This window comes from Larus michahellis, chromosome 2, assembly GCF_964199755.1.
Source record: "Larus michahellis chromosome 2, bLarMic1.1, whole genome shotgun sequence".
Taxonomy (NCBI): Eukaryota; Metazoa; Chordata; class Aves; order Charadriiformes; family Laridae; genus Larus; species Larus michahellis.
In genome coordinates, this window is record NC_133897.1 from 139,934,802 (window position 1) to 139,961,588 (window position 26,787).

General features: G+C 38.7%; 1 protein-coding gene and 1 long non-coding RNA gene across 3 annotated transcripts; one reads left to right on the plus strand and one right to left on the minus strand.

The window, feature by feature from the left end:
• Positions 1 to 7,968, minus strand: LOC141739655 (carbonic anhydrase 1-like). 2 transcript variants are annotated; one of them, XM_074577371.1, is made up of 8 exons: positions 7,955 to 7,968; positions 7,205 to 7,317; positions 6,801 to 6,998; positions 5,524 to 5,642; positions 3,529 to 3,624; positions 2,560 to 2,622; positions 1,392 to 1,547; positions 1 to 196 (listed from the first exon to the last, which is right to left on the minus strand). In XM_074577371.1, exons 1-8 carry the CDS (start codon positions 7,966 to 7,968, stop codon positions 86 to 88), a joined length of 870 nt encoding a protein of 289 aa, XP_074433472.1. In that variant the 3' UTR covers positions 1 to 85. The 2 variants fall into 2 exon arrangements, with proteins under 2 accessions (XP_074433472.1, XP_074433473.1); XM_074577372.1 differs by lacking the exons at positions 5,524 to 5,642; positions 6,801 to 6,998; positions 7,205 to 7,317; positions 7,955 to 7,968 and adding an exon at positions 4,858 to 4,881.
• Positions 7,786 to 24,279, plus strand: LOC141739657 (uncharacterized). The gene is made up of 8 exons (XR_012585767.1): positions 7,786 to 8,001; positions 8,369 to 8,513; positions 9,461 to 9,526; positions 13,631 to 13,667; positions 18,174 to 18,513; positions 19,111 to 19,355; positions 22,621 to 22,741; positions 24,112 to 24,279. It is a non-coding gene; the product is annotated as an uncharacterized LOC141739657 (long non-coding RNA).
• The last annotated feature ends 2,508 nt before the right edge of the window (positions 24,280 to 26,787 follow it).

Here is a 26,787-nt window from a genome sequence, read left to right on the forward strand (position 1 = left end):
TTGGTAGATTCTTCCGTAGTCTTTGTGTGGATGTGTTGCTCTTGATGAGCAGACTGTGCTCCAGATTTCCTTTGGTTGTCTGGAATTAGCCTCTCACCACTCTGCCTTTCAGCGGCTGGGGTTGCCGGTGATTGCTCAGGATGGGACAAGGTGCTTCCCCTTCATCAGAAGACAGGATGGTGCGGAATTGAGCCAGCTAAAGGGGGCGAGGAAGGAAGGGATACATTTAGCTGTCACTTTCATCTTGCATGTCAGTGTGAAAATGTTATACTTCCCAAGTAACTTTCTATTTTTTAAAAAAATTAAGCTTCATAATATTGAGTTAATCCAGTGGTGAGTCAGGATTTATGCTGCCACAGAAGTACTGGAACAAACAACCATCTTTGAATATCCTATTCACCGCTATATCCAACTAGCACAGAAAATTTCAGACACTGGCACCACTGTGTTATCACCTATGTTAAAAAAAATGGGGGTTGATAAATTAAAAATATCAATTGTGAAAGCAAAAAACAATGCCTTAGAATTAATTCAACTTGGCTTTAAATGTTGCTTTTTATGTCAAACTATTTGTACTTAATTTCTATCCCTTATCCATTGAATAGCCCAGTTAATAACATCTTGAACAAATGTTAAGGATCTTCATAACACCCAATTTATTTCTACAAGTGTGCCTTTATTTTCGAAGATTCAAAGTACTTAACTAGCCTTGTCTGTAAAGTTATTAATTCAAAAACCTTTGGAAGAACAAGTGGCAATAATTTAACTGCATAAGACAGTTTCATAATAGTTTAGAACAGAAAGAATACTTACCTCAATAAGGCCAGTGAGGGATATTTAGCTTGTTCTACAGACATTATTAGGAAATAATGCAACAATAAAGCAATTGGTACAGCTCCTAACCACTCTAGGATAGCACTGAATGGAGAACGATACTCTGCCTATTTGGTCTTGTGGCATGTGACAAAACTCCCTGCTCGGGCAGGTTTTTGTCTGAGATTTGATGAGAATATGAATTTATTTTGGGGAGTCTTGTAGGAATGAAGACGGGTAGAAGTTAGCTTTCTGCCTGGCTTCTGCTTTGGGAAACACAGCACCGCAAGGAAGTTTAAATAAGTGAATCACCTTTCCTGGAGCAATGGAAGCAACTCCACCAATCTGAAGTCATCTTATCTCAATTCCCACCAGACTTTGTAAGATACAAGTAGCCTTACCTGGCTGAGGCAGAATCATAAGTGTTTATCAAGAGCAATAATGTGGTGTAAAGATACGACTCATTTTACAGTAAAAATGAGACAAATAAACCTAATAAAATGCAGTGATAAAATGTAAAGTGATAATGTCCCTGAAGCTAAAAGACAATAAGGGTCTTATTCCTTGTAATACTGTACCTGCTCTGAGCTGATAGTAATTGGCTCTTTAAGGATAATCCAGATGACACTCTCGTGGAGGGGAGGATGCATCAGAGAGCCATTGTAGGTCCAGTAATCCAAGGCTTCAGGCAACAGGCTTGAAGGATCAAAATCAGAAAAGGGAGCTTGCTTACCCTGTGGAAGATACGCTGCGTTAATGAAACCCATCAGTAAGACAGGATTAGTGTTTCGGGCTGCAAGGGAGTGTGTTCCTAAATCAGAGGAGGTGCTTTCAAAGCGCTAGTGTTTCCTCATAGCATCAGAGGCGAGTTGCTCACCCTGATGATAAATTTGACACTGAGATACATCTAGGCTGGCACCACAAAGAGCAGCATTACTCAAAAAAAAAAAAAAAAAAAAAACCAAAGAAAAACCAACTTCCCTCGCAAATGGTGTCAGATACCAAAGAGTTAAGTCATCACTGACTAGAAGGTTGTGTTGTGTTTTGGTTTTTTTATTTTAAAATACTGAACTCAGTGCTCCAGGGCAAGAAAAACACTTCAGTGTATAATTAATTTTCAGCTGTCTGTTGAGACTGAAGGGAGGATTCACAGATGTTGATACTGTTTGCATGTTCAGGGTCAAATTCTTCATTCCTTTTTAAAATCCTGTGGAGGAAGCTGTATTGTATTTTTAACATGCTTCACTAAAATTCAGATATTCAGATTCTATCTCTGCTTATCTTGTGCCTTTATGAGAGGTTTAGTGGGAATAGTCACTGCTTTACAAGACAGCTTAAGAAAAGTGCAGTTCTGGTGTTATTTCTTCGCCCTTTTTTTCCTCCTTCAGCTGAGTGAAACTTCAGTTCAGTTATTGTAAGGCTGTTCTGGTGAAGGACACCAGGGAATGTTAAATAGACAGACGGATGGAAGCATAGGATTAGGTAGGAATCGGGAACCGTGTACTCTGACTCTTACACAAAGAGCCCATAGCTGTCTACAGGGTGGAGGTCTAACAATACAAAATATTTTATGGGAGCTCATAAACTCGTGTCCAGGATCATGCTTTCAGCTCCCACGTCTCAACAGCCTCCTTCAGCTGAACCCCCACATTACTCTGAAGTCTTCAAAATGGCAGATAAGAGATTGCGTGGATTTTAATTTAACTACTCTGTATATTATCCTGATCAGGCTGTGACGTTGTTTACCTTAGTCTTTACTGAATCCAAGGCCTTCAAGACACCCTTCAGGTTTTCATTGCATAAGCCAAGCTGTAAATAAAAAAATACTTCAAAATCCTAAATATGTAACGATAGGTTTTTTTCAACAGAATCAAGAATAAGAATACTCTTTATAAACGTTGATTAGTTTAGCTTTGCAAACCCACTATGAATGAAACAAGATTTAGAAATTTTGAGGAAATAACAGGTAGTTTTGCTTCTGCTTTGTAGAGTAATGCAAACAGTAGTGCGAAAATAATCTGTGGTTCAGAAGAATATGACTGCGTTGATCCTATGTGCTTATCCTTGAAATTCACTTGGAAAGCATTCAGAGAGATGGTTTTGCTGATATCATTTTTGCAATGTGAACTACGAATAATTATATTTTAGGAGGATATAATAATATATAATATTATTTTACGGTATTTCCTTAATATAACAAAGTCCTTAATAATATTAATAAGGAATAAGGAATAATAAGGAATTCTTTTTCCTGCCTCAGTTGGTTTTGAAAAGCTAAATATGTCATGTGCATGGATTCAAGATTTCTTGGAGTTCTGATTTAGAATTTTCTTTTCTCACTGGTAGACAGTAACAGCACATGTGACTCCAACTGTCTTTCTGTGAAAGTTCACATCATTGTAAATGGAGCAGAAAGCAAACACAAAAGCATTGCCTGTTACAAAGATGGGTGAAACACTACAAGCTCACTAGCACCCATGCCTCTAAAGCACAGCTCTTCTTGAAGGCTCTGTGGATGAAATGGGGATTTGGGTAAAATATCCATGTAGTAGCATGTTGCCTACTTAGGCAACATGGGCTAAATCAGGATAAGAAACAGTCGTCTCCATAGATTTAACACAAAGACGTGTTTTTTCCTAGTCCTCATCACTGACTGCAGTTTTGATAAGTAAAGGCAAGGGAGACTCACGGGTTTTCAGTGTGTCAGTAACTGACCTTCAGGAAAACAGTGACAATTGCCAAGCCATCCGGCTTGTCGGAAGCCTCAGCTGCATTCGAATACTTGTCCGCGTTCCAGTGAATGAAATGAAGCTAAAAAGCAATTGACAGGATCATTTTTTGCTGGTTCTGCTACAAATAAATGCTGCAATTCGTGTAAAATAGTTAGAAACGCCACTCTGCATGCTTAGGGTCTGACTGTGAAACTGAGAAGGTGCTTGTGAATGCCTGCAGATTTATGGTGTTCTGCTGAATTGCCCCGGCATTGTCAGGACTCATACCCAGGCTTTACCTTGGGGTAGGCAGAACTGCACATATCCCTGAAAGCAATTTAGGGGTAAGTACGCAGAGCTGCGGAAAAATCACAACTTACAAGGGACATAAATTTTTCTAACTCTATTGCTAACAGTCTCCTGTGCATGCCTGTGTTTCCATGTCTTTAAAAATGTTATACATTAAATAGCATTTTGAGGAGTGTAACCACTTTGTTATACACGGTGCAATATTTATTCACAGTCATCCCATTTACTGCAAAAGATTGATGGTATGGCCATGAAGACCACGTCTGTGGATGGTTTATATTCAACATAGATCTTTCAACAAGTATTTGACAGTATTTCCTTTAACAGAGTTTTAAGGAACTTTTGTTCAGCTTAATATGTTGCATGTTATATCTTGAGATTTTTTTTTTGTGAAATAAAATTTCCAGAACTTACAGAACTTGGAAATCTTAAGAATTAAATACCTTCCCACCGATGAGCATGCTTAGCAACTATGTAACTCTATGGCAATAGTCTGGATTATTTGTATGTTTCAGCAACGTGGTCACAAAAAATATCAAAACTTCTTGAAATATAAGGAGGAAATTCTTAAAGTATAGAAACAGAACATAGACATTATTATATAACGCACATTATCTTAAAATTCCAATTTAAATATTTTTTTTTTAAACTTCCGGTATTTTTTAAAGCTGAATTGCTGTCTTTTCAACTTAACACCTTTACTGTTTCAACGTATTTAAAGCTGTTGATTGAAAGCAAACTAATAAACACTTAATCATGTGCTGCTTAAACACAGCTTAAGTGCACTATCTCTTTATGGCAGAAAGCAATTGTAAAGGAACACCCCTTTCTTATCTTGGCTGTATCAAATGAGATAGCTTTAGCACTCTCAACAGCGGAAAATTTCCTATTAGGAACACACTTCTGGCTGCATGCTCCGAATGCCTAAATTAAAAACGAATAATCCGTCTCATTAGTTTGTCATGTAATGTTCCTAAAATCTAAAAAGCTGCCAAAGATAACATTACATGAATTGAATACGAACTGTTTGTTGGCACGTCGATGACATTGACTATTAGCAGGACACTGAGGAACTGGAAAACAAATAAAATCCATTACTTTAGAGGTGGTTTTTAATTTTTGTAAAACAGACCTTGCTTCATTATCTGAATGTACTTGACAGCTTCTGGGGCCCTTACTAGATAACTTTTTTACCTCTTTCTCTTCATTAATTTCCTCTGGGTTTCCTTCTTATTTGCTGTTCTTGAAAAGCCAGAAAAAACCACCTCACAGTGATCAGCATGCGTGTACCTGTGAGAGGCTTCAGCTACCATTACAGTGGGGCATTGGGTGATCAGACTCTTTAAAAGCAGCTGATTTAGTCTCAAGCTGAATATACCTGTACAGCTGACCATTTTAACATTTAGCATTACTTTAGCATTTTAACATTTCACATTACTTTTGTACCTGCACCTTTCAGCCCTGTTTCATTATCTAGATATGGATTTAGATTATCTAAATTTAGATTAATAAGCACTGACCACAAAACCCACTTTGCTCTTGCAACGTCAACTTTGCAGAGATGGTGTTGTTTTTGCAAAATACAAGTTAACTATCGAAGCTATCTACATATGCTTTCTTTTTCCCTAGGGATGATGTATGTGATTGAACTTTGAAAACTTGACTTTAACTTTTCTTTCATTGACACTACCTCTGAGGCATATTTCTTGCCATCCATTGCATGCTCTGAGCCCTGATCATCGGTTTGGCCCCAAGGGAAGTGAAACTGCCGCAATCTGTACGTTCCAGTGAGAGGTCCACCAGTCAGCACTGCAAATGCATGAAGAATGGTAAAAATGTCAATCAATAAAGTCTTCCTGACAGGCAAGTTATAGATTTCAAAGATTTTATAGTGTGCAAGCAGTTTTCTCCATGTTAACATGTTTTGATATTAGATTATTCGTAAACATCTGGAGAAAAAAGTCCAACAGTTTGCGCAGTGAAGCCAAAGTTATTGAAGGTTTTCATTCTAATTATGTATGTGAGTGCATTGGTTATAGTAAATATGCATGTCTCCTTGATACAGTTCCAAAATTCAGGTGAAATATATGTGAATACATCTTCTAACGCAGAGAGAAAACAAAAGGACAAATGCAGAGAAACAGCAGTTTGCCAGAAACAGTGACTCGATTTTAATAACTGCAGAACAAACTGTCCTACCTCATGGAATTCACTTCTCACTAAACTTTGTATTATTTATGACAGCATTTTAAATGTCTCTTTCTTCACAGAAGTAACAGTTAAAGGTACTTCATATTTTCCGAATTTAGATTATAAGATGCCACAGGTGTATTCGGATGATATTGACACTGTTTGTCGGTCATTATCATCAATTCCTTGCTTACAAGCACATAAATGTGCATTGATTGCCACTGTAAAGATAGGCACCTGTAATTGTGCACAATGCTCAGAAATATGTGCCTGGAGTTCTTGCAGCACTTGCAATATTACACATCACAAATAAAACTCCTCCTTCGCTATCAAGGTAATAAGACTCTCTGAGGGGAAAAAAACCTTGTCCAGAGTGATTCCATATGGAGTTATACTGTGAGTAACTTCTACATATGTATAAACCTCCCCCACAATGTTGATTAAAACAAAAAAAGCACATTTGAATAACTATGTTTAGAAACTCTCCTCCTAGTTTATCCTTTCCAAATCAGTGATTATCCTAGAGGTTTCCTACTGGGAACTTACCAGTCCTTTTGCCATTAAGACAAGAACACTTGCTAATGAGTCTTAATTTTAAAGAACATAATGTGGAACTTCTGTGACACTTAAAGGGTGTTGCCAACTAGTATAACAAAATTAGCAAGCATACCCTAATCTGAAAGGCAACTAGCGTTGTTTTCTATATAAATTAGAGAAAAAGAGAATGAAAAAAGAAAATGTCTCACATCCCCCTCTCCAGATCCCCCTTTTACTAACCTGATTGATTGTCCTTATCCTCAAAATTCACGTGGAATGAATGTCCAACATTGACGATCTCTTTGCATGTGGAAGGTTTCCAGGTGATCCGGAGAAGCCCCAGAGATGCATCTTTTTTGACTTCCTTGGTTTGAATATCAATTGGAGATTGATGGTCTCCGTTGGCAATAGGGTATAATTTATGCCAGTTGTCAGGTCCTAGGCGAAATAAATAAATGATTGAAGTTTCCTACTTCTAATTCTGTACCAGTACTGAATTCCTGTCACTTTCCCTTGGAACCACTTGTACACGTAATACTTGATATGTTAATAATCTGTGTAATTCTGAATTTTTTATAAGAAAAAAAAAGAAAGAATCAATATATTATAAATAAATCTGATTTTTTATTAGAGATAGCTTTTACCATTTCTGCCTTGATAACTCCAGTTCAAACTTGCCATTTTTTTCTCCTTGCAAGGTACTGTCTCCTTTAAAAAGAATCTACTGGTGCTGACGAAAGCTGTTAAAACAAGATCTCTGCTTTGATTTTCTCCTGAATTTCTGACTTACGGCTGGGCTTTTATGTGCCTGCTTAAACAGTAAAGACAGTAATATTTTTCTAACCAACCTTTATTGATTTCATATGATTTCAGAATGGCATGAGAAACTGTGATAAAAGAAAGGATTGTAATAAGGAAACAGTGTGGTTTGCAATCTGCTTACTTTTTGATATTAGTTAGATGCAAAATTAAAATATACATCATGTTAACTACCCAAATGTTGTCCAAAGTCCTTTACACTAAATCTTCACAATCCAAAGGATAATTATGGTATAAAAGTGCAGACCACACAGAAAGCAATGGATGCTCAGCCTTTTTGAAAAACCATTTAAGACATCTATGTGTGGATTTGAGCGCATTAATTTTGACAATCACTAAAAAATAGTCAATCTCAGTAGCTTTTAGTGGCAGAAAACAAGCAACATCATCAGTGTGAAACAAAATGGTCAATAAATTATTAAATATTATAGGAATATGACTAGCAATGCTCTCATTAATAAAAGAAGATGTCCAAAGCCTGCTAAATCCTACCAGATTCAGACATTTTGGGAATGATCTCAAGCCATTTTTGTACTGCTGGGAATCTTCAAGGCCATCTCCTTGGGGACTGATACCTGATTAAGTGCATGATTGAAGTCCAACTTCCAAAATTTTCTCCTAAGTAAGTCCTATCTTGTAGTGCAAGAATTTTTACACACAATCACCTATTTCTTCAGTAATACGATACCATGCCCTGACTCTCTGTTTTAAAGCTAATTTCTACTAATACATATGGGATTTTGCCTGGCTTAAACTCTGTCTCACATGTGCTTAAGAGCAGGATTGTATTTTTAGGACCATATGCTTGACAAGTAGTGCAGCATAGTTAAATAGTTGTGGTATTATCTATATTTGTAACCAATTGAAATAAATGTGTGGAATAATTATTTCTATATAAAATAAGGTTTATCATAGACTAAGTAAGCATTGCTTTGTCATCCTGCGTTGCAAAAATGGACCCTGTTGACTTTTTCCTGTTTTTCTTACAGACTATTCTCAGTAATAGGAAACTACTGATATCTGCCTTCGCAGATGTCCGCAGATGACGTCAGGAATTTCAGATACCATTGTGCAAGTAATGTTATAACCTGTAAAACTTCTGGCATTGATGCCTAGGAATATGACAGCTTTTAGGTGTGTCCCAGTCATAAGTGGATTGCAATTTTCTGTTAATTTTTTGTTGTTGTTCAGAAATTATGTTTTACCAGAATGGAAAATGTTCAAAGGAAAATTACCACCACAAACTTCTGACGAAAGAGAGACAGCTTCACCTGCTTAGTCCCTGACCAATTTCCTAATCAGATTACTAAAATGATATCAGCGCTTCACTACATCATGACATTTCTGCTTGAAGTGAAGAAGGGTGCACAATTTATGGTCCTTGGGCAGCCTTGCTATGTAACCTATGGGAGAAATTAAGACAGCCAAACTAATAGATCAGTTGGAAATGTTGGGTACGCTGGAACTGGCCAGTTATTAACTTTTAGATCTCCAGCAGGGAGTCTGAAGACCTCAGGAACCTGGCTTGTGTCAAGCCATCAGCACCCTGTTGGGGCAAGGGAGGCCTGTCGCTGTCTTGGCTGCTACAGTCTGGAATGGCTGTGATACATTACTGCCATATTTAGCGCCAAAACAGACTCAGGCTGGTGTTGGTGACTAAGTTTTGAAGCTTTAGAAACCAAACCTGGCTCCAGACACCAAAAAGATTCAACCCACTGCTCTGGAGACCCAAGCCATAAGGCAAGCAGCACAGGAGCCCTGAAAAACCCACTTTCATCCCAGGCACTCAGGACTTCCAGCCTCTCTCCTGCTGCAGAAGAAGATTTAGGGTTTGAGTCCAAGTTACAAGGTAACTAGTGACATGGAAGCAGCTCAGCTTCCTGCCTGTCGCCTTGGAGGATTAGGTGTCCTGGAGGGACAGATAAGCCTGGTACATTGGGGCAAAGATGTTCATGGCTCAAGAGTTTTCACTTTGAGAATCAGAACTCTTTTGAATGTATTTGTGGGAGGATTTAGCAACTGTCAGTAAAATTTAGAAATTATTTAAAGAACTGCTCTGAAACAGAATGTGTTTCTTGCAGAACAGAAATCATGACTTTTGACCCAATCTGATGTCGATTATCATCCTTCCTTTGGAATAATGTAGGGTAAGTTCCTTCAATCCTATGAGAGCCACAGCACCAAATCAACTGCAGTTGTTCACACTCAACGGCAGGGTGAAAGAGCCAGAGACCCCTTGATTGCTTGTCTTCTATCAGTCACCCCTAGACAGTGTTGGTCACTGTGAGTTAGTTATATAGATAATATCAAGGACCTTCTGTCAGTGGTCAAGATCTAGCAGCTGGACCACTGAAAAAAAATGAGTGACCAGCTAGATAGGACTAATTCGGAGAGATCCGAAATTCAGTGTGTGGTTTGAGTGAAAGAGACGGTGTGTTCCAGCGTGATAGGGGGACAAGATAATATAAAGAAATTCAGTGACAAAGAATACAGAAGTGTGGGACAAGATGATTTTGAATTTTTTAACAAAGAAAGTAATGAAGTTTTAGGAATAATAGCCAAAGGAAATATAAATCTTGCCTTGTTAGACAGATGTAATGGGAACGTAATGTGGAAAAATTGCCGTAGTATCTTTTGCTTGATCAGATAATCAATGTCAATTTTCTGACTATGAAAAATATTCTTTCTGCGCGAGGTGAGCATGGCAGAGGTTCAGTAAAATGATCTCTTGGAAGAAGAGCCAAGATTTCAGAGCTGTGACCTTTTTACTGTGTCATCAGCCAGGCTCCACAGTAATTCTAGACCTCCGATTTAAATGCAGCAGACTCTGTGTGACTGACACAACAACTGGTTTGCTTCTTGAAACCCAACACAACTGGTTTATGATTCCTCCCATTACCCCCTTTTATACCTCCCTAAGTGCACTTCAGCTTTTAACTATGAGCCTATCACTGTTGCTAAAATATTTAATTATTAGTATTTCTCAATTAAAGTCTAAGCTGCTGGTTCTTACAACTTTAAATTAAGATCTGTCTAAAACAACTTTTTCTTTTTTTTCCTGCATGAATATAGAGAATAAGGTTAATGTTATGAAGGAGCTCTTGAGCTCATGAACCATGATTCAAAGGAAAAGAATTCAGTATTTCTTTGAATAGAATTACTGCTTTTTTTAATTCCTGGAGTTACAATGTGGCTGTATGGGTCAGTCTTTCTCCAGGTAACAAAGAAATTAGATTTGACTTTAAACAAAGTCCCGGGAACTAAGTTGATGCAACTTAGGAAGGGTGGCTGATATCTTACTGCTTGTTGCACAGCACTTGCCATTCGGGCAACTTCTTTCGGTTCCCTCTTCTACTTGACAAAAAGCATTTCAAGGCTTTTTATAACGACTTCATGCTAGGAGGAAAGACTACTGAACTCAAAGAGCATTGAACTTTTTTCCAAAATACGACCTTTTTACAAATTGCAGTAGGGATTGAAATAAATTATCTATAAATGTAGGTTAAAATAATATGATTTATAGCATCTTACAATTATTTTTGTGGCTCTCATGTATTACTCCAGAGTAGTTGTAGTCCAGACATGGTCACATTATACTAATTCAGTAGAAGTATGGGAATAATTGCTGAGACAGCAACCACAAAAAATATCCCAGCAGCACAGGGCGTAAGAAGGCTGAGGATCATGGATGGTAACAAGCTTCTTAAAACACAAGCCTGTATTCCATCAACCACTGATTAGTGCCTCCACATTTTAGGCTATCCACACTCTGCAGGGAAAGCGTTAGCACCTTTCCAGGAAACTGGGATTAAAGAAATGTGATATCCTTGGCAAAACCTTGACAGTATAAATAGAAGTGGATCCCTGGCTTTCCAGATGGGTGTGGACAAAGGTCTAATGTCTAAAGCTCTGAACCTGCAAACCCCTATAGATGTGTCTAACTTTATGCATGGCAGGACACCTGTTGACCTTATTTGTGAGTATGAAATTAAAAATGAACGTAGTATAGGAAAGAATATAAAATAGCCTTATTTTAAGGACACTGGCCAGAAAAAAACAGAAAACTCTTCTGAAAAATATTAAATTACAAGGATTTTTTTTTTTAAGTGTCAAATACTTCATATTTTGATAGTGAATTGATTTGTGAAAAAATCCTACAAAAACTTTCAAAAATATTTCACTCGCTCTCATAGTGATCCTTTTTAGTTAATGTTCCCAGAGAATCAAGGTATTGTTAATTGTAATGCTCTGGTCCAAATTAAATAAACTGTATTAGATGATCTTCCCTTATAGCTGTTGTAAGCAAACTAGTGGGAGGAAAGTTGCAAAGTTATGAAAGTGTTGGAGCGAACTAGAAGGCGGGTGCTTCCAAGCCATCAGGTGTCGCTTGATTTGAGGAAGCTCAGGCCGTGCTTGTGCAAAGTATTGCATAGGGCGCAAAAGATGAAGATCGCCTTAAAAATAAAATATTGACCTGTGGCATAAAGGTGGGAGATAATAGGACCCCCATGGCTGTAAAAGAGGTATTGTCTCACGCTACGTCGCGCCTGCTTCCTGCACCGGGCTTTGCTAATGGGAGAGAGCGAGCTCCGTTTGTCTATGCAGGGCTGGTTATTGTGGATAGGATCAAAACCGGTCCCTCTTTGTGAGGTGAAAAGCGCCAGCTGAACTGGGGAGTTTTATCTGCTCTGGGCTACAGCTTCAGGCTTTTAATACTAACTGGGCATTTAAGTTCAAGTGATGAAAGATAATACATCTCTATTTGCAGACAGACCTATAAAATACAAAACTCTTGTCCTATAACTCCATGTCCCAGTTATGGGAACAGACAACGTCTGAAGCAAGGTAAAAAGGTCGTGTCCAAATAATGAAGGATCCATAATCTTTTCTCGTTACCAGGTGTTCTTTGAGCCCGTGTAGTCCATATTTTCTAGCAAATACTGACAAAACATTATAAATGTCATTATGCACCTCATATTCGGGGAATGTATTGAATTTGAACTAATACATTTAAATATATGTAGAGGGGGAACAACGATCAAAAATCAACTTCATACAGTGGACGTGGCATGGTAATAAATAAAAATTTTATTATTTGCAGTTACACTGATACAACATTAAACAATCTATATCAGAAACGATGGGGTACTTTTATGGGTTTTTTTTCCCTTTTAATTCTGTACCTTCATATGAAAGAAGGATATATAGCTGCAACAGATTTAATCTGGTTTATAGATACAACATATGAAAGAGAAAGATAGGCTGCTACGATGGTACGTTTTACTTGCACTACATGAGGGGTTTTCAGCCCTTTGATTATCAGATGCTTAAACATTTACCATCAAAGGTACAGAAAAGCAAAGCCTACTGTACTGAAAGCAGGTTTGCTCTTCTTGGTTGTCTTTCACCTTAAAAGAACCCATAGACCCCAGGACTTGGGGGGAGAAGTTGAAAATCACATTGCTGTGCCATGAGACTGCTGAGAATTGTTACCTGCATGATACATTTCAGGATTTGGACCCTTCAGTTGGAGCTGCTGATAGGTTTGGACATAGTTTCGCCAAGTATTAACTGCTATTGCTTGTGAACAAATTTGAGCTGTTTGTATGGAGCAGACATTTGTCCAAGGTAACCAATCATATTCAATTTGTTTAGTTTCCTATAAAACAGTATGTAAATAATTATAATTCAGTGGTCTGTGGTAACACCTGTATTCTAGAAGTTGCATTAGGCATAACTAAATCTCATGATTTTGTACAGAACTGACAGTTGGATAAATGTTGAAAGAGAAATGCCTCCTTTCAGAGGTGTTAGACTGTGGAAACTGCAGTGTTTTAACCAAAACATCGCTCCTGATGGACAGAAACCATTTTAAGCAGAATGAGGCAGTCACGCAACCTCCTGGCTGGAAGGCTTTCCGCGGGGAGCTGTGCCCTCTGCTGCTTGCTTGAGCACAGTGAAGAAATAGCAATAAAACTTGGCCAGTGTACCTTTCACCTGAAACATGGGTGAAATGGGGCAATTCAAAGACATCTTCTAGCATAACTATTTTTATAGGGTAAAGTTGTTGTCCGAAAGCAATTTCTGATGTCAACATTTTTGTCAAAATGCTACAGAAGATTTAATTTCAGCTTTATTGCAAGCTGCATTGGCTGGTTGAAAATATTTTTTTGATTCCGCTCTCCTAAGAGACTAAGCAGTGAATAACGGGAGCAGCAGAAATTCTGAGACGTTTCTTTTTCTTTTTTCAGGGACAAAGCATTAAGATTCATGGTTTCTTCAGAAAGAGTGAGTAAAAAAGCGCTAACTCTTCTATCAAAACAGCAGTAGCAAAACAAATGGTATATGGCTACTGAGAAGTTTATTGTTCTTTTTATCATTATTGAACATTTTTTCATCAAATGCTGCTTAAAACTCGATTCGGGGCTTATTTGGTTATAGTTCTGGCTGGGTATTCTGACTTTAATTTGCCATACCTTTTAGTTTTACTGTCTGCATCAGTGGTAGTCATGAAGAATAATTTCTGTGAGCCAGTTAGGGATGCAGTACTTGTGTCACAGTTTCTCAAAATAGTTTTTCATCACAAAGGAACAGGGAAAAAAGCATAATTTCTGTGTCAGCTGTTTGTTTGTTTGCAAAAGTATTTCTCTTTTTGAGCTACTGAACTGCTAAAAAAATACCCGCACAGGTAACACATGCAAGTTTTGTTACAAATGTAAAACGCAGATATATACCTATGCAAATAAGCATATTTATGTACCATAGATGCAGTTTCAGTGATTTCCATTCTAAAGATACTATTATGCTAGCAGTATTCTCTCTTTTTATGCTCCGTGTTGAACTCCACAAGCATAGTGCGAGTTGTAGAAGCATCCGAGTGTACCCAGCTGCCTGATGGCACGTAGGCAGCCTGGCTGCTGCGCAGTGCGAATTCTGGACCTTTTTCACTGGGCCATGTTCGAAACCTACTGCAACATAACAACTGCAATCTAAGAATCGTATTTGTTAAGAAATAGAAGTGGTTTCAGGAATGCCACAGAATTCACAAGAAACACAGAACCATTGGGCCCCTCACCACAAAAAAGACATTGAGGTGTTGAAGTCTGTCCAGAGAAGGGCAACCAAGCTGCTGAGGGGTCTGGAGAACAAGTCTTATGAAGAGCGGCTGAGGGAACTGGGGTTGTTCAGCCTGGAGAAAAGAGAGGCTGAGGGGAGACCTTATCACTCTCTACAACTACCTGAAAGGAGGTTGTAGAGAGGTGGGGGTCGGTCTCTTCTCCCAAGTAAGAGGTGACAGGACTAAAGGAAATGGCCTCACGTTGTGCCAGGGAAGGTTTAGGATGGATATTAGGAAAAATTCCTTCACCAAAAGGGTTATCAAACATTGGAACAGGCTGCGCAGGGAAGTCGTGGAATCAGCATCCCTAAAGACACATTAAAAGACGCATAGAAGTGGTGCTGAGGGACATGGTTTAGTGATGGTTTTTGTCAGAGTTAGGTTGATGGTTGGACTCGATGATCTGAAAGGTCCCTTCCAACCTACGCAATTCTATGATTCCATGATTAGACCAACTCTGCCACCTACAGACACACCATTTCTGTATTTGCACTAAAAAACCGCACCTTAGCCCTGTGTAGAGTTCTTACAGAAGTGAAACTAGCAGGCATCCCACTTGGGACATCCCAGCGTGTAAACCAGAAGTACAGGAATGTGATGAGTGATCAAGATTCAATGCAAGTTGCACAGAAATTGAGCAAAGTTGTTGCAAGAAACTGCACATATTTACTCTATAGTCATCTTCACTGCTGGACATTTCACTGGAATGCCGCTGAGCCCAGTGATGCTAAACAGGACTGAGAGGTATTAGTATATTTTTAATCAATAAATCATGACATCTTTTCTATTCTTAAATGAACGGCAGCTTTCCCAAATTCTTGATAAAACCCTGATGTGCCTGAAAATGTCAAAAATAGGACCTGCTTGCCTTGTTTCCCCTAGTTGCTCTTGCAGTTTAGATTAACCGCACACTCCATGCTCCCTGCCACCATGAAATCGCACTCTGTACTACGTAGTTATCCTACTCCTCTGACAGAGGCAACAAAAAAAATAAACTCTAGTGTACTGGCAAAGGATCAGAAAGAATCGTGTCAGTCCCAGGTCAATGGAGCAGACTGCAGGTCTCCTTTCAGTTTAAAAAAAGAAAAGTTTTCCAGCCCTTTTCTGTGTAGACGGCCTTGAGAACCTGAAACAACGTAAACAGACTGAGATGGAGGAAAGGAGCCAGTGAGTTGATCTCAGCTTGACAACAGACAGAAAGCAAGAGTGTTACTGAAGGGAGACAAGTGCACGATGGCGCACTCGCGCATTCATGCTCTTACCTCTCCAGAGAAGTTAAGAAGAAATCCTGAAAAAATCCCCCTATCCCTTACCATCTCCCTGACCGTTGCCTATCCCGCTGCATGCTGACAGAGCAGGGTTGTGGGAGACCATGAAGAGTCTCCCAGCTATTTCACTTCCGCTCTGAAGAACATCCTCGCCTGGCAGGATAGATAGCAAAAAAAATGGAATTATTACTTTTGTGAAGAATTCACATTTTGTGTGTTTCTTCGCAGTTTTGCCCAATTTCGCACTTCCCAGTAGCAGTGTCTTTAAAAATGCCTGCTCTAATTCAAAATGACTCTACCCTTGTGTTTCTTTAGTGGAAGATTAAAACCACTCAGATGATCTCAATAACAGCACTCTTTGACAGCTTTCTGAAGTGACAAGAAAACAGCTCTAAATAAAGATATTTTGGGTTCTGTGCTTTAGAAACTGAACAAGAAATTGTGAAGAGTCTGGGGGGAGGCTGTAAGATGCCAACAGGAAATGGAGGACCTGCACAAGTGTCAGGGATGCAGAAAAAAATCTAAGAAGCGCAAGAGTAACATGGGGTCAGACTGTAAATGAAGATGTGGGAAGATGGAAAGGAAATCTTTCCATCTCCAGTAGGAAAACCTGGTGGGACAAGAGTTCTTGCCTGTGGCTCCATCACACACCTTGAGTACCTCTAATGCATATACATAGAACAAGGCTATCTTAGCACTGCTTGATGTTAGCAATAAAATATCTCTGTCCTTTATAATAATCATTCTGTACTTTGATGGAGATAATAAAGTTAAGTGAAGATTAGTCCTTCTTTTTCTCATCTTCGTATTGCTCTCTGTCAAATACAGCAACCACAGAATTTCTGTTCACTATTTTTCTTACAGAAGTAGGGCTCTGAATGTTTTCTTAATTTTCCCTGTGATGATGCTGTTGTCTTTGCACTAAAACCTGCTGTCCTTGTAAGAAGGTTAACCTTATCTAATGTAAGACTTTGGACTTCAGATGTATTATTTCCCCTTATTCCTCTTACTGAACATCACCAGATGGTGTACCTGGATGGTTCTTTTACATTAAACCTACACGTTTCTTTATACACGCCAACCATTCTGGAGTATATTTATTTCATCCAGAGACTACTGAGACCGCTAGTTCTACTTCTTTCCAAAATTTGTACCAGTAAGTGAAATGAAATTTTAGCAACCGTTTTAAGAATAGATTCTGCAAGCAGGTCATGTGCTAAGTGAAACTAATATATGTCAATTTAATATATGTTCTGAAACATATGTGAGATACTTTGGGGTTGCTATTTGTGCAGGAGGTTGGACTAGATGACCACCTCAGGTCCCTTCCAACCTGAGTGTTTTTATGGTTCTGTGACTGAAGTTTTGTCTGGAATGTTATAAAACATTTCCCTGTCACTATGAAAAATATTAGAACACTAGATAAGAATTATATTGAGTTTCAGCAAAGCTGTTTTATTTTCTGTTTATTTTCTATGGCCAGATATAGGAATCAAAGAATGTGTTGTGTAGAGAATATGTCAGGAGTTAAAGATAAGAGGAATGAGTCAGAGATGTGGGCATCGCCTAGGGAATTTTGAACATTGTTGTGCAGTGATTTTTATAATTCATTACATTTGGATTAAGACATACATAGATAATGGCTGTTCTCTGAATTTTTATCTGTGGTGAAATCAATCATATGAATAAAGTAAAAGAGCAAACAGTCCAGAATCTATCACTTTGTTAAGATAAACTAATAGAATGAGAGTTCAGAGATGCGTATTTGTAGGAAAAACAGAGCATCCAGCAAGTGGCTGTGTGGGATGTTGCAAGATGGGGATGATCTCAGCTATTACAAACAGGAGACTAGTTCTAAATGAAGGGGATTAGAAAAGCTATAATTAGCTAATGCTTCCTAAAAGCCTGACTAAACTGTTGGGTTTTTTCCATTCCAAAGTGCAATACCATAGTGAGATCAAGTATCATGTAGTAAGTGCAGGGAGAGAAACAAATCTTATAAACGCAACATCGTCTGCCATTATTTCAGGACAATCTTGTAAACTCTCTGAAACAGATGTTTTTCCTTTAATGATGCTATGATTGCTGAAGGACTGTCTACTTATTATACTGGTACATAATAAGCACAACACAATTAATTGTCACCAATTTAGGCTAATTTTATTTACATGTTCACAGGTGACACTTCTTTAATCTCTAATCTGTGCAGTAAATTGTGAAGAAAGCATGTGGATTGCTGAAGGCAACAGAATCCCTTGTCTCTTAAAAGCAAGCTTACTTTTCTCAGAAGTGGTTTCATGGTTTCATTGCTGTTTTATTTACTGTTTACAAGTATTCACGATACTAACATAATAATCTGATGAAGGATGACTGTGTCTGTTCTGCATGAATCTTATTCTCTGTCCCCAGAGAGTTTTCAAAGTACACCACAGTTCAAACCTTGATGGAAAACAAGAGAAGGGGCAGGGAAGATCCTTCCTCTCATAGAGGAGCAGCAAATGTAGCTTGGCCTTTGCTGTCGACACATGGGCAACAAAAGGAAGCACCAGAGAAGAAGCAGGACTACTAGCAACGTGAAGGCTTTTCAGGTGTGGTTAATGCTGTCTAACAAAGGACAGGCAGTTTGTACCATCTGCTCGCGACGCAGGAGAACACAAATAAAGTGCTTTGCTGAGACATGCATTGACTAAATGGGGAAGCACAGGCTTGATTCTCCTAAATCCACCCCAGCACATCCAAAGAACATCTGGTAAGCTAATTCCGTAACAAGATCAAGTGACATTAATTCTTGAAACAAATTCATAGTTTCTTCAAAACTGAAATTTATGTAACTTTAAAAACAGGCCACTTTAATTTAAAATAAACCCCCAATATCTGTAGCAAAAAATGTTGCTCATCTGAACTGTGTCTATAAAGCGTACAAGCATCTTTAAAGTGTGAGCGCTCCAACTGAAATCAAAAGAACTGGTTATAAATGTAAAATTCTGCATGTTTTTAAATTCTGCTAGGTTGGGGTTGCACGCTAGATGGCTTAGCTGGGCAGCAGCAGCCCTTTTCTCTAATTTCGGGGGCAGAGGAAGGTCTGAGGCTATCTTGCAATCATCTTGTACTCCACAGCACAAATCTGTCACTGTGACAATGTATCAGTGGTGTGTTGAACTCCTGTTTTCTTCCTCATTGCATTTAGTTATTAGGCCATAGAAGCAAACGACTCACTGAATATCTAAATGACTGTCCAGTAACAGCAAATCTTAGTCTTTCTGAGTCAATGCTAAGAGTTATGACCTGTTTGGATGATAGATCATAAGTATATCTGATGTGATCCATAAGGAGGTTTTCCCCACAGGGAACGTAACTTGCCTTCACCGAGACACTGGAGCTACAATGGTGACTGCCGAAGGAGAGGCATCACTTTCTAATGCACGTTCTCTCTGAAAACCAGCAAAACTCTTGCAATACCAAATGACTCACGTTTAGCATCACTCCTGCAATTGGGTTCTGTATATGAGCATGACTGACTATTAAAACATAAACCTTTGGTGGAGAAACTCTTTTGCGTGTGACCTTGAGCTTCCTGAGCCACAGCTTGAGGTGAGTATGTTTGTATGAGGAGGACCATCAACACCAATAACATGCTGAGTTGACTGTGCAATTAGAAAACCCCTCAGCAGCAGGCTAAGGAGAAAATTAATGCTTCCTTAGGCATTTCCATGTATGAAGGATTTTAAGAAGTCGTTCCTAAAAACAACCAACCCCCCCCAAGACAAAAAAAAATCTTCAGTGGGTCAGGAGTTAATCCAGCACAGCCACGCAGTGTCCTCCTGTTGCCTCTGTGCAGGGCGTAGGCAGTAAATGCAGAAGTCCTGCACTACTGATCCGCACGTGCACAGCCAACTTGCTGTACATCGAATACAGTAGACAGACCAAACGTGTGCAGAATGACAGTGCATTGTGTGGGTATCAAATTGTGATGCGCATCCAGAACATCCATTTTCCAGTATTTCAGGATTCTTAGTAGCCAGCGTTACCAGATGTTAGTCAGTAGACCACCACCTCAAAAAAGGAAAGCCATATATTATTACCAAAAGCAAAAGACCACTGCCAAAGCTGATAAATTGAGCAGGGCTTAATGAAGGTGTTGTCCTGCGCATAGTGAATCAAGGAGACTTAAGGTAAGTTTTTTTTTTTAAAAAACTTTTGGGATTAGAGCACTGCTAGGCCATATGAGATGGCTTAAACCCTCAGTTTAAGATTGTGTTGGGTAAGGGGTACTTGGCTTCACAGACTATGCATCCAGTTATTTAAATGAATTTCTTTGTATTTTCTTTTGCGGTTTGGGTAGATTATCTGTTATTTTACCGTGCTAAAAAAAAAAACAAGTTTTTTTACAAGATTACAATTTACCATTTTGTTGTACTCAAAGATGTAAATGAACACAGACCTCTATTAAACTAAGAGAAGTAGAAATAAAAACTTAAGAACAAGGCATTGGATACTGAGATTAAACTTTTTTGTTGTTGTTGAGCACAGCACAATCTGGAGTACTGCAGCAAAATAGCTGAGTAAACCAGAAATTATTTACAAAGCTAAAATACTGCCCCCCCCCCCTCCTCCCAACAGCGATCGTGTTTATAGTATCCTCCAACACTCCAGTTACCAGCCCAAGGTCCAGGGTAACCACCTATTGAACAAAAGATGCAAGACTGGGGCTTTTTAAATGTAAGACAAAGGTGATCTTATGGTTTTTTTGTGACAAGGTAACTTTTATCAGGTTTGGTTTATTGTCCTTTTGCATTGGGGAGATCAGTTTGCTGGAATTCAGGATAAAATATTATCATTCGAACAAATCATAACTCTTTTATTGAAAAACTGTTGTTAACATTCTTCAGGCTTATCTGGGCATCAAATTTTCTATTGATAGTATAAAACTCTCTGCTGCTACTCTTTTCTGCCTTGGGTTCTCTAATTCTTTGCAGACTGAGAAACTTGTTCAGAACATAAAGCTTTTGAAAAGAAGGGTGGCAGTACAGGGCGAGGATTTTCTTCAGCCCTTGTGAGACGTGTTTTTAAGTCTCACAGTAGTAGCGCTCCATGAAAGCATGATTAACTGTTTACCGTTGCAGCAGCTTGCAGTTATACCAGCTGATCTAAACAGCTGATCTGAAATTCTTTTTGACTGATTTTCAAGCAGGAAAAATCCCTCTTAAAAATCATTAACAAGTTGCTGAAGTGAGCACTGTTTGGCTGATAGAGGAAAACCCTTGTCTGCCTTTCCTTCCCAAATCATCATAATTGAAGGCATATGAAAACAAGTCACTGGACTTTGCAGTTGAGAAAGGGAGTTATCTGTGGGTGATAGGATGATCTGGGTAAAGATTAAGAGCCTAATCACTAAGTCTTGCCTTTAGCAGGTATTTGAGTTTACAGACCTTCATTCGTTTGCAGCACCTAGAATGATAAGCCTATCTGGAATCTCATACAGTTCCCTGGGTTTTGTAGTAATACAACTGAGAGCAGTGCTGAACAAAGTTTTTTAGGCAGGTAGGTTATGCAGTTTCTCATGAGGGGTTAAGAGGAACCTTGCAATAGAGATTGTTAAAAGAAATGAGAGAAATACTAAACATTTTGTTTTGACACATTCATTTCATTATGCAACACTGTATTTTCAAATTAGATTTATTTTTAAAAATTCAAAATAAATCAAAGGACGAAAATTATATCAGTGACAGAAGTGGATTTAAAAATTGGATTAGTTCAAAATCCCTTTTTTTCTTACCTTGTTTTTGTTTTCAATTTTCTGTTTAGCAACTGACATCTGACATTAATTCAGAGAATTTGACTTATGATACTACTTCTGGTGCCACTAAGTTTATTCAAAATTTTATATTTTTCATTACTCGGGATCTAATATTAAGAAGTTACTTGTACACGCTTGCAAACATATTTTGGTTACAAAAGTATGTGTGTTCTCTGGGTATGGACATTTGTTACCAGGAAATGAAGACATATCCACATTTAAAGATAGGTTGGCTCTACCTTTACAGGCGGGTACATTCAAATGATAGAAAGATAAAAGCTAGAGGCAGTGATGTTATCCAGTTCTAGCATCCGGAGGAATTCAAGATGTGTCTTGTACTTTACTCTTGCTTTGTCCAAACTAATACTAAGCAATCCGGGTGAGAGCTGGAAAAGACATACGTTGCATGACTGCAATGTTCCTCTCGTGTCATCTCTTCCTTTCCTTCTACATAGTAGTAAGATGTAAGAAGGCTGCTGAACTGGAAGACAAATAATGAGTGCAGTAGCACATGCTCCCTTCTTGATCTCCCATCAGAAATACCTGATTTTATTACATTTTATTAGGTTTTAGTCTCTGGAGTTTAATTGAGAAGTGATTAATTAAACTATTTTGAGAAAGGGCTTAATCGTGGCACGTATTCTCCCAGTCCTGACAGAACATCATAACTTACAGCATCTCTGAATTTATAGCTAAACAAATGCTACTGGTCCTGGAATACACAGATATGAAAACTGTTGGCTTGCTGCCCAATTGTGTGTGTAAGACCTATAATTGAAACACTGGGTTCATTGCCTCAGTCAAGAAAGGTATAGTGATGCAAGGTTAGAAAAATATTTTCCATGTCTAATGCCTTAAAATACTTTGCTATAATTTCTGTAGAGAACTTCTGTAAAAAGCACGTAGTTAAAGCTGGGAAAATGCCCAGCCAGAAGCACCCAGAAGACTGAATAGTGAAACTAGCTTTACAAACACTAATGTTTAGGGGTGCAGACTGAGAAATACTAACATAAATTTCAGGTTGCTGTGGGTTTACAATCTGCTGTTCTTTCCACCCAGCATGCTACTTGCAGAGTGTAACTCTACAAGAAAACAATGAAATAGACTGGTGATGCTGTGCAGCGCGGACACCCAGAACACACCAGATTTCCCCCCTTCAGTAAAGGTATTCCTGTAGCAGGTAGGTAGCTAACATCCAGCATTTGTGCGGCTGTTTTGATGAATAAAAGAGTTGGCAGTAATTATGTTATTCATCTTTAACACAGTCTTGTGAGACAGTGAGTAGGGTGCTGCACTCTGCACAATTACAGTAATGTGAACACTGGCCGGGGATTGCCACCCACAGGTCCTCAGAGGACATCAGTGTTAGAGACAGGACTACATTTAACAGCTTCTCATTTCTTGTCATATCCCTTTCACTACAGTTGTGCTGTCCTGGAGGAATTTGCTTTCTGAATAGCTGGGAAATCTTTGCTGTATCCGTGTGGGGTGTTTGAGAAATTGGCAGATCCTGCTTGGTTATATAAACCACTAGCATTAACTGGCTTGAGATTTCTTATAGGTATTTCCTAATCTGTGATTCTTCATTATCATGTATTTAGTCCTCATTTCTCTGTATCAGCCTAGCATATTGCTTTAAACTAACCAATAAGATCTACTAAGGAATTAGGTTGGTTACATTTTGTATCCGGGTTGTGTAGAAGTGAACTGGTGCATCATTCGTGTTCTCAGAGAACGTGCCTCGGTGTGCATCCTGAACACAAAGGTTTCATTGATCTTAACTCTAAGCAAACCAAAAGCATTTCTAAAGTCTAGAATGATTGCTTGACTATGTAGAAAGGAAAGTTTCTTGAAATCACTAGAACTGAGGGAAAGACAGCAATGCAGCACCAAGAAAATATGAAGAGTCAAAGAGAATTATCTGCGTTCTCAAGTGCTTTCCACAACCAAAATTGTGTTTTTCTATGATGACACTGATTAGGATCTCTGCCTGTGACCTGTGACAGCGTTGGGAGGATGTACAATCACCGCTGTTAGGAGAACCAAAGTCTGTAGTTCCAGTTCACACGTGTGGGTACCGGCAGACAGTGCTTGCACGCTCTGGGTTAGGGGTCCCAGCTAGGGTAACAAAAAGGGTTTCAGTGTTGACTATTACTGAGCTTTTTATTTGCTGATTATAACCCGTGACCCTCACTGTCGTGGCAGAAGCAGCAAACACCAGGGGCACCTCTCAGTGTCATTCCTTGGCATGATGCTGTTACTGATTCCAAAAGCGCGCGAAGTGCAGCACAATCTAACAGTGGTCGTTGTCTTCATTGTGAGCATGAAGCATCATGTCCTTATTTACCTCTAGCTTATCAATCACATCAAGGCCCTCACTGGTCTTTGCAGACAAGTTAGGAAGATGTGGAGTGTTTGTGCCAGAAAATATTTTGTCCTTGTCTAGGAAGAACAGTTCCACGGGGACATAAAGGGTTCACTAATAAAAAAAACTCAATTAAAATATCCAAAAGGTAAGTATTACATTGATATTTTTTACTGCTTTTATAGGTAGCACAGAAGCATTCTTAAGGTCAAGAGTCAAGAGTTTAGTTCTGAAAAGGCCTGAGTACTTTGGCTCCATACTTCAAACATATTTCTGTACCTCAGCACTACTGTGGGTATGTGAATAAGGTCAATGAAATGACTACGAGATTTGAATGGCAAAGTTTGATTGGATCACATGAAACACGTCTAGCATCGATCATCAAAATCAGTCATGAAGTCTTGGCTCCACTCAGGATGACAAGAGGAGGTTTTTTTTTCAAAATACATAGTGCAAAGGTTGCATTGGGTAACCAACACATTTGTAGAGAATGGAGAGTAACACCGCAGAAATTTGAAGAAAGAGACTGAGGAGCGGAAAGACACAGAAAGGTAGGAATGGAGGGAGAGAAAGGAGCAAAATCTTTTGTGCTGGACAGGCCACTGCGCTGCGTCACGTGGAACTGCCAGACCAACGGCATTTCAGTTACTTGTGCTGGCAACTTTAAAGAGCAGAAGTGTTGTAGAATCCATAGCCCAAGCTTGTAAGTGGTCATGCTAGAGAAAGATGAACATTGTAGAAGAGCCCATGGAGACACATCAGTATAAATTCATAGAAACGAGACATAGAATGCAGAGGATGGAATCTGAGGATTTTGTCCGTAACGTCCGTAACATACCACCAACTACAAAATGAGGTACTGCTCTATTACTGTGTTCTCAGACGGATTTTTAAAGATTACATTTTAGGATCACTGCATATCATTTTTTTAGTCTGCTTCTGCAGGGTTTGTTAAAAAAACAAACAAACAAAACAAAAAAAAAACAAAACAAAAACCAAAAAACCCCCTTTTGATATATTATTAATTTCTTAAACTGTTCTTTTGAGAATACTAACACTTCCAGCCAACATTGTTTCTCAGTTTCTGAAGGCTTTTTATTATGTACTTCTTCCATCTCTTCTGGTAATACCTGCTCTTCAATATGTGTTGCTGAAATCTGTGTATTTGACAAGCATGGGATTCTTTATACTGACTCCTTTTTATTTACATACTTCTTACACTTGCTATACAGATACAAATGTTTATACTTCCAAACATCAAATTATCTTTTTATGACCTACAGATGATGCTTTTAAAGTTGTTTTGTGGTCTCGGAGTGAAATCTTGACTCCCTTAAAGTGAAGAGAAGCACAGGTGTTGATAGAAATGGGATGCTGTGCTCTGACCTTTCAAAGTGCCCAAATGGTATGGGTTCATAAGGACTTTCTCAGGGCTTTGGGAGACGGGCATCCTAAGAGATTTCTGGAAGATGATTTAGAGTTGAAAACTCAGCTGCCTGCAGAGGGCATATTTCAAGGGCTGGAAACACATCAAATGATTTTCTTATAAAATTCTCTTTCAGGAGGATGTGTCTCACTGGAAAATATGTCTGAAGTATTTCTGATTTGCCGCATCATTAACTATGTGACATACATCATTGAGATGTCTTTTGTAAAGCTCTTATGAACTCCTCTAGCCTTGTCTTAACATTTCTGTGGTGTGGTTAGGACTGTTCCCAGGTAGATGTTAATGCCAGAGTATCATGCAAAATGAAGGTCATACATAAAACTCTACCTTGATATGAAAGACTTGCCAAAAGGCTGGAATTTCCAAACAGACACGTCCAAAGCTTATAAAAGCAAACAGTATAGGTCAGATTCTCATACTTGGATTATTTCAAGTCAGACTGTGCCAGTGTGTATAAAAGGAGACAGCCCAGCTCAGATTTGGATGTCAGTGTGAATGCCATACAAGCAAATAAGAAAATCCCTATGGGAAAAAGAGAAGAGTCATCTTCCTGCAGAGTTATCAGTTTAGGTTTTCAGATCTGGAAGATATATCTTAAACAGTCTGTATATTTTTGTAGTCTCAGATCTGCATGTGATATTTAATTTTTTTTATTTTTTTTTTTTTTTTTTGCTATTGATACTCTCTTAAGTCTATGCTCATTTTAACAGATTGCCACAAGGAAAACTTGTTTACCTTTTAGTTTGTTTTGCTAAATCTGAAGTCTGGCTTATTGTTTCCATGTTTATTGTACCTCATGGACTGAATATTAAGTTCTGCAAATGGTAATGTGGGTTCCGAGCCACAACAGGAGATTGTGGGGGATGATGGGATTTTGCAAGCAAGGTCCTAGGGTCCCAACTGCAGACTGCTGAGTTATATGCCTTCTGAAATGGAAAGGTGCATTAAAAGTCTGCCTAAGGTTTATCTAGATATGCTACATTCTACTTTTCATCAAATAACATAAATGTAGCTAAAGAACTCATCATGTATAAAACCAACAAAACTGACCAAATATGCTGTTCTTTCGCCTTTGGCTGATCTTCCAACATCGATCTGGCCGTCAATGGGGGTTTCCATTCATGCCTGCAATGTTTTCCGTAGCATGGCATCTCAGTAAAGTGGAAGGCATATGACAATTTGGCTTTTTGGCTACAGCATGCCACCCTGGCATCCCTCAATCAAAAGCACTGAGTGACATGCCTTTCTTGCACTGCCTGGCACGCAATGTGCAATATGTCAAAACACATTGCTGCCCCTTCCATATTGTGTGTTATCAGATTCCTTTCTGTTGCATTGTTTTCTTCCACAAGCTATTAAATATAGTGGAAAAAAAATTATATTTAGATTGGCCACAGGCATTGAGTAAATTCTT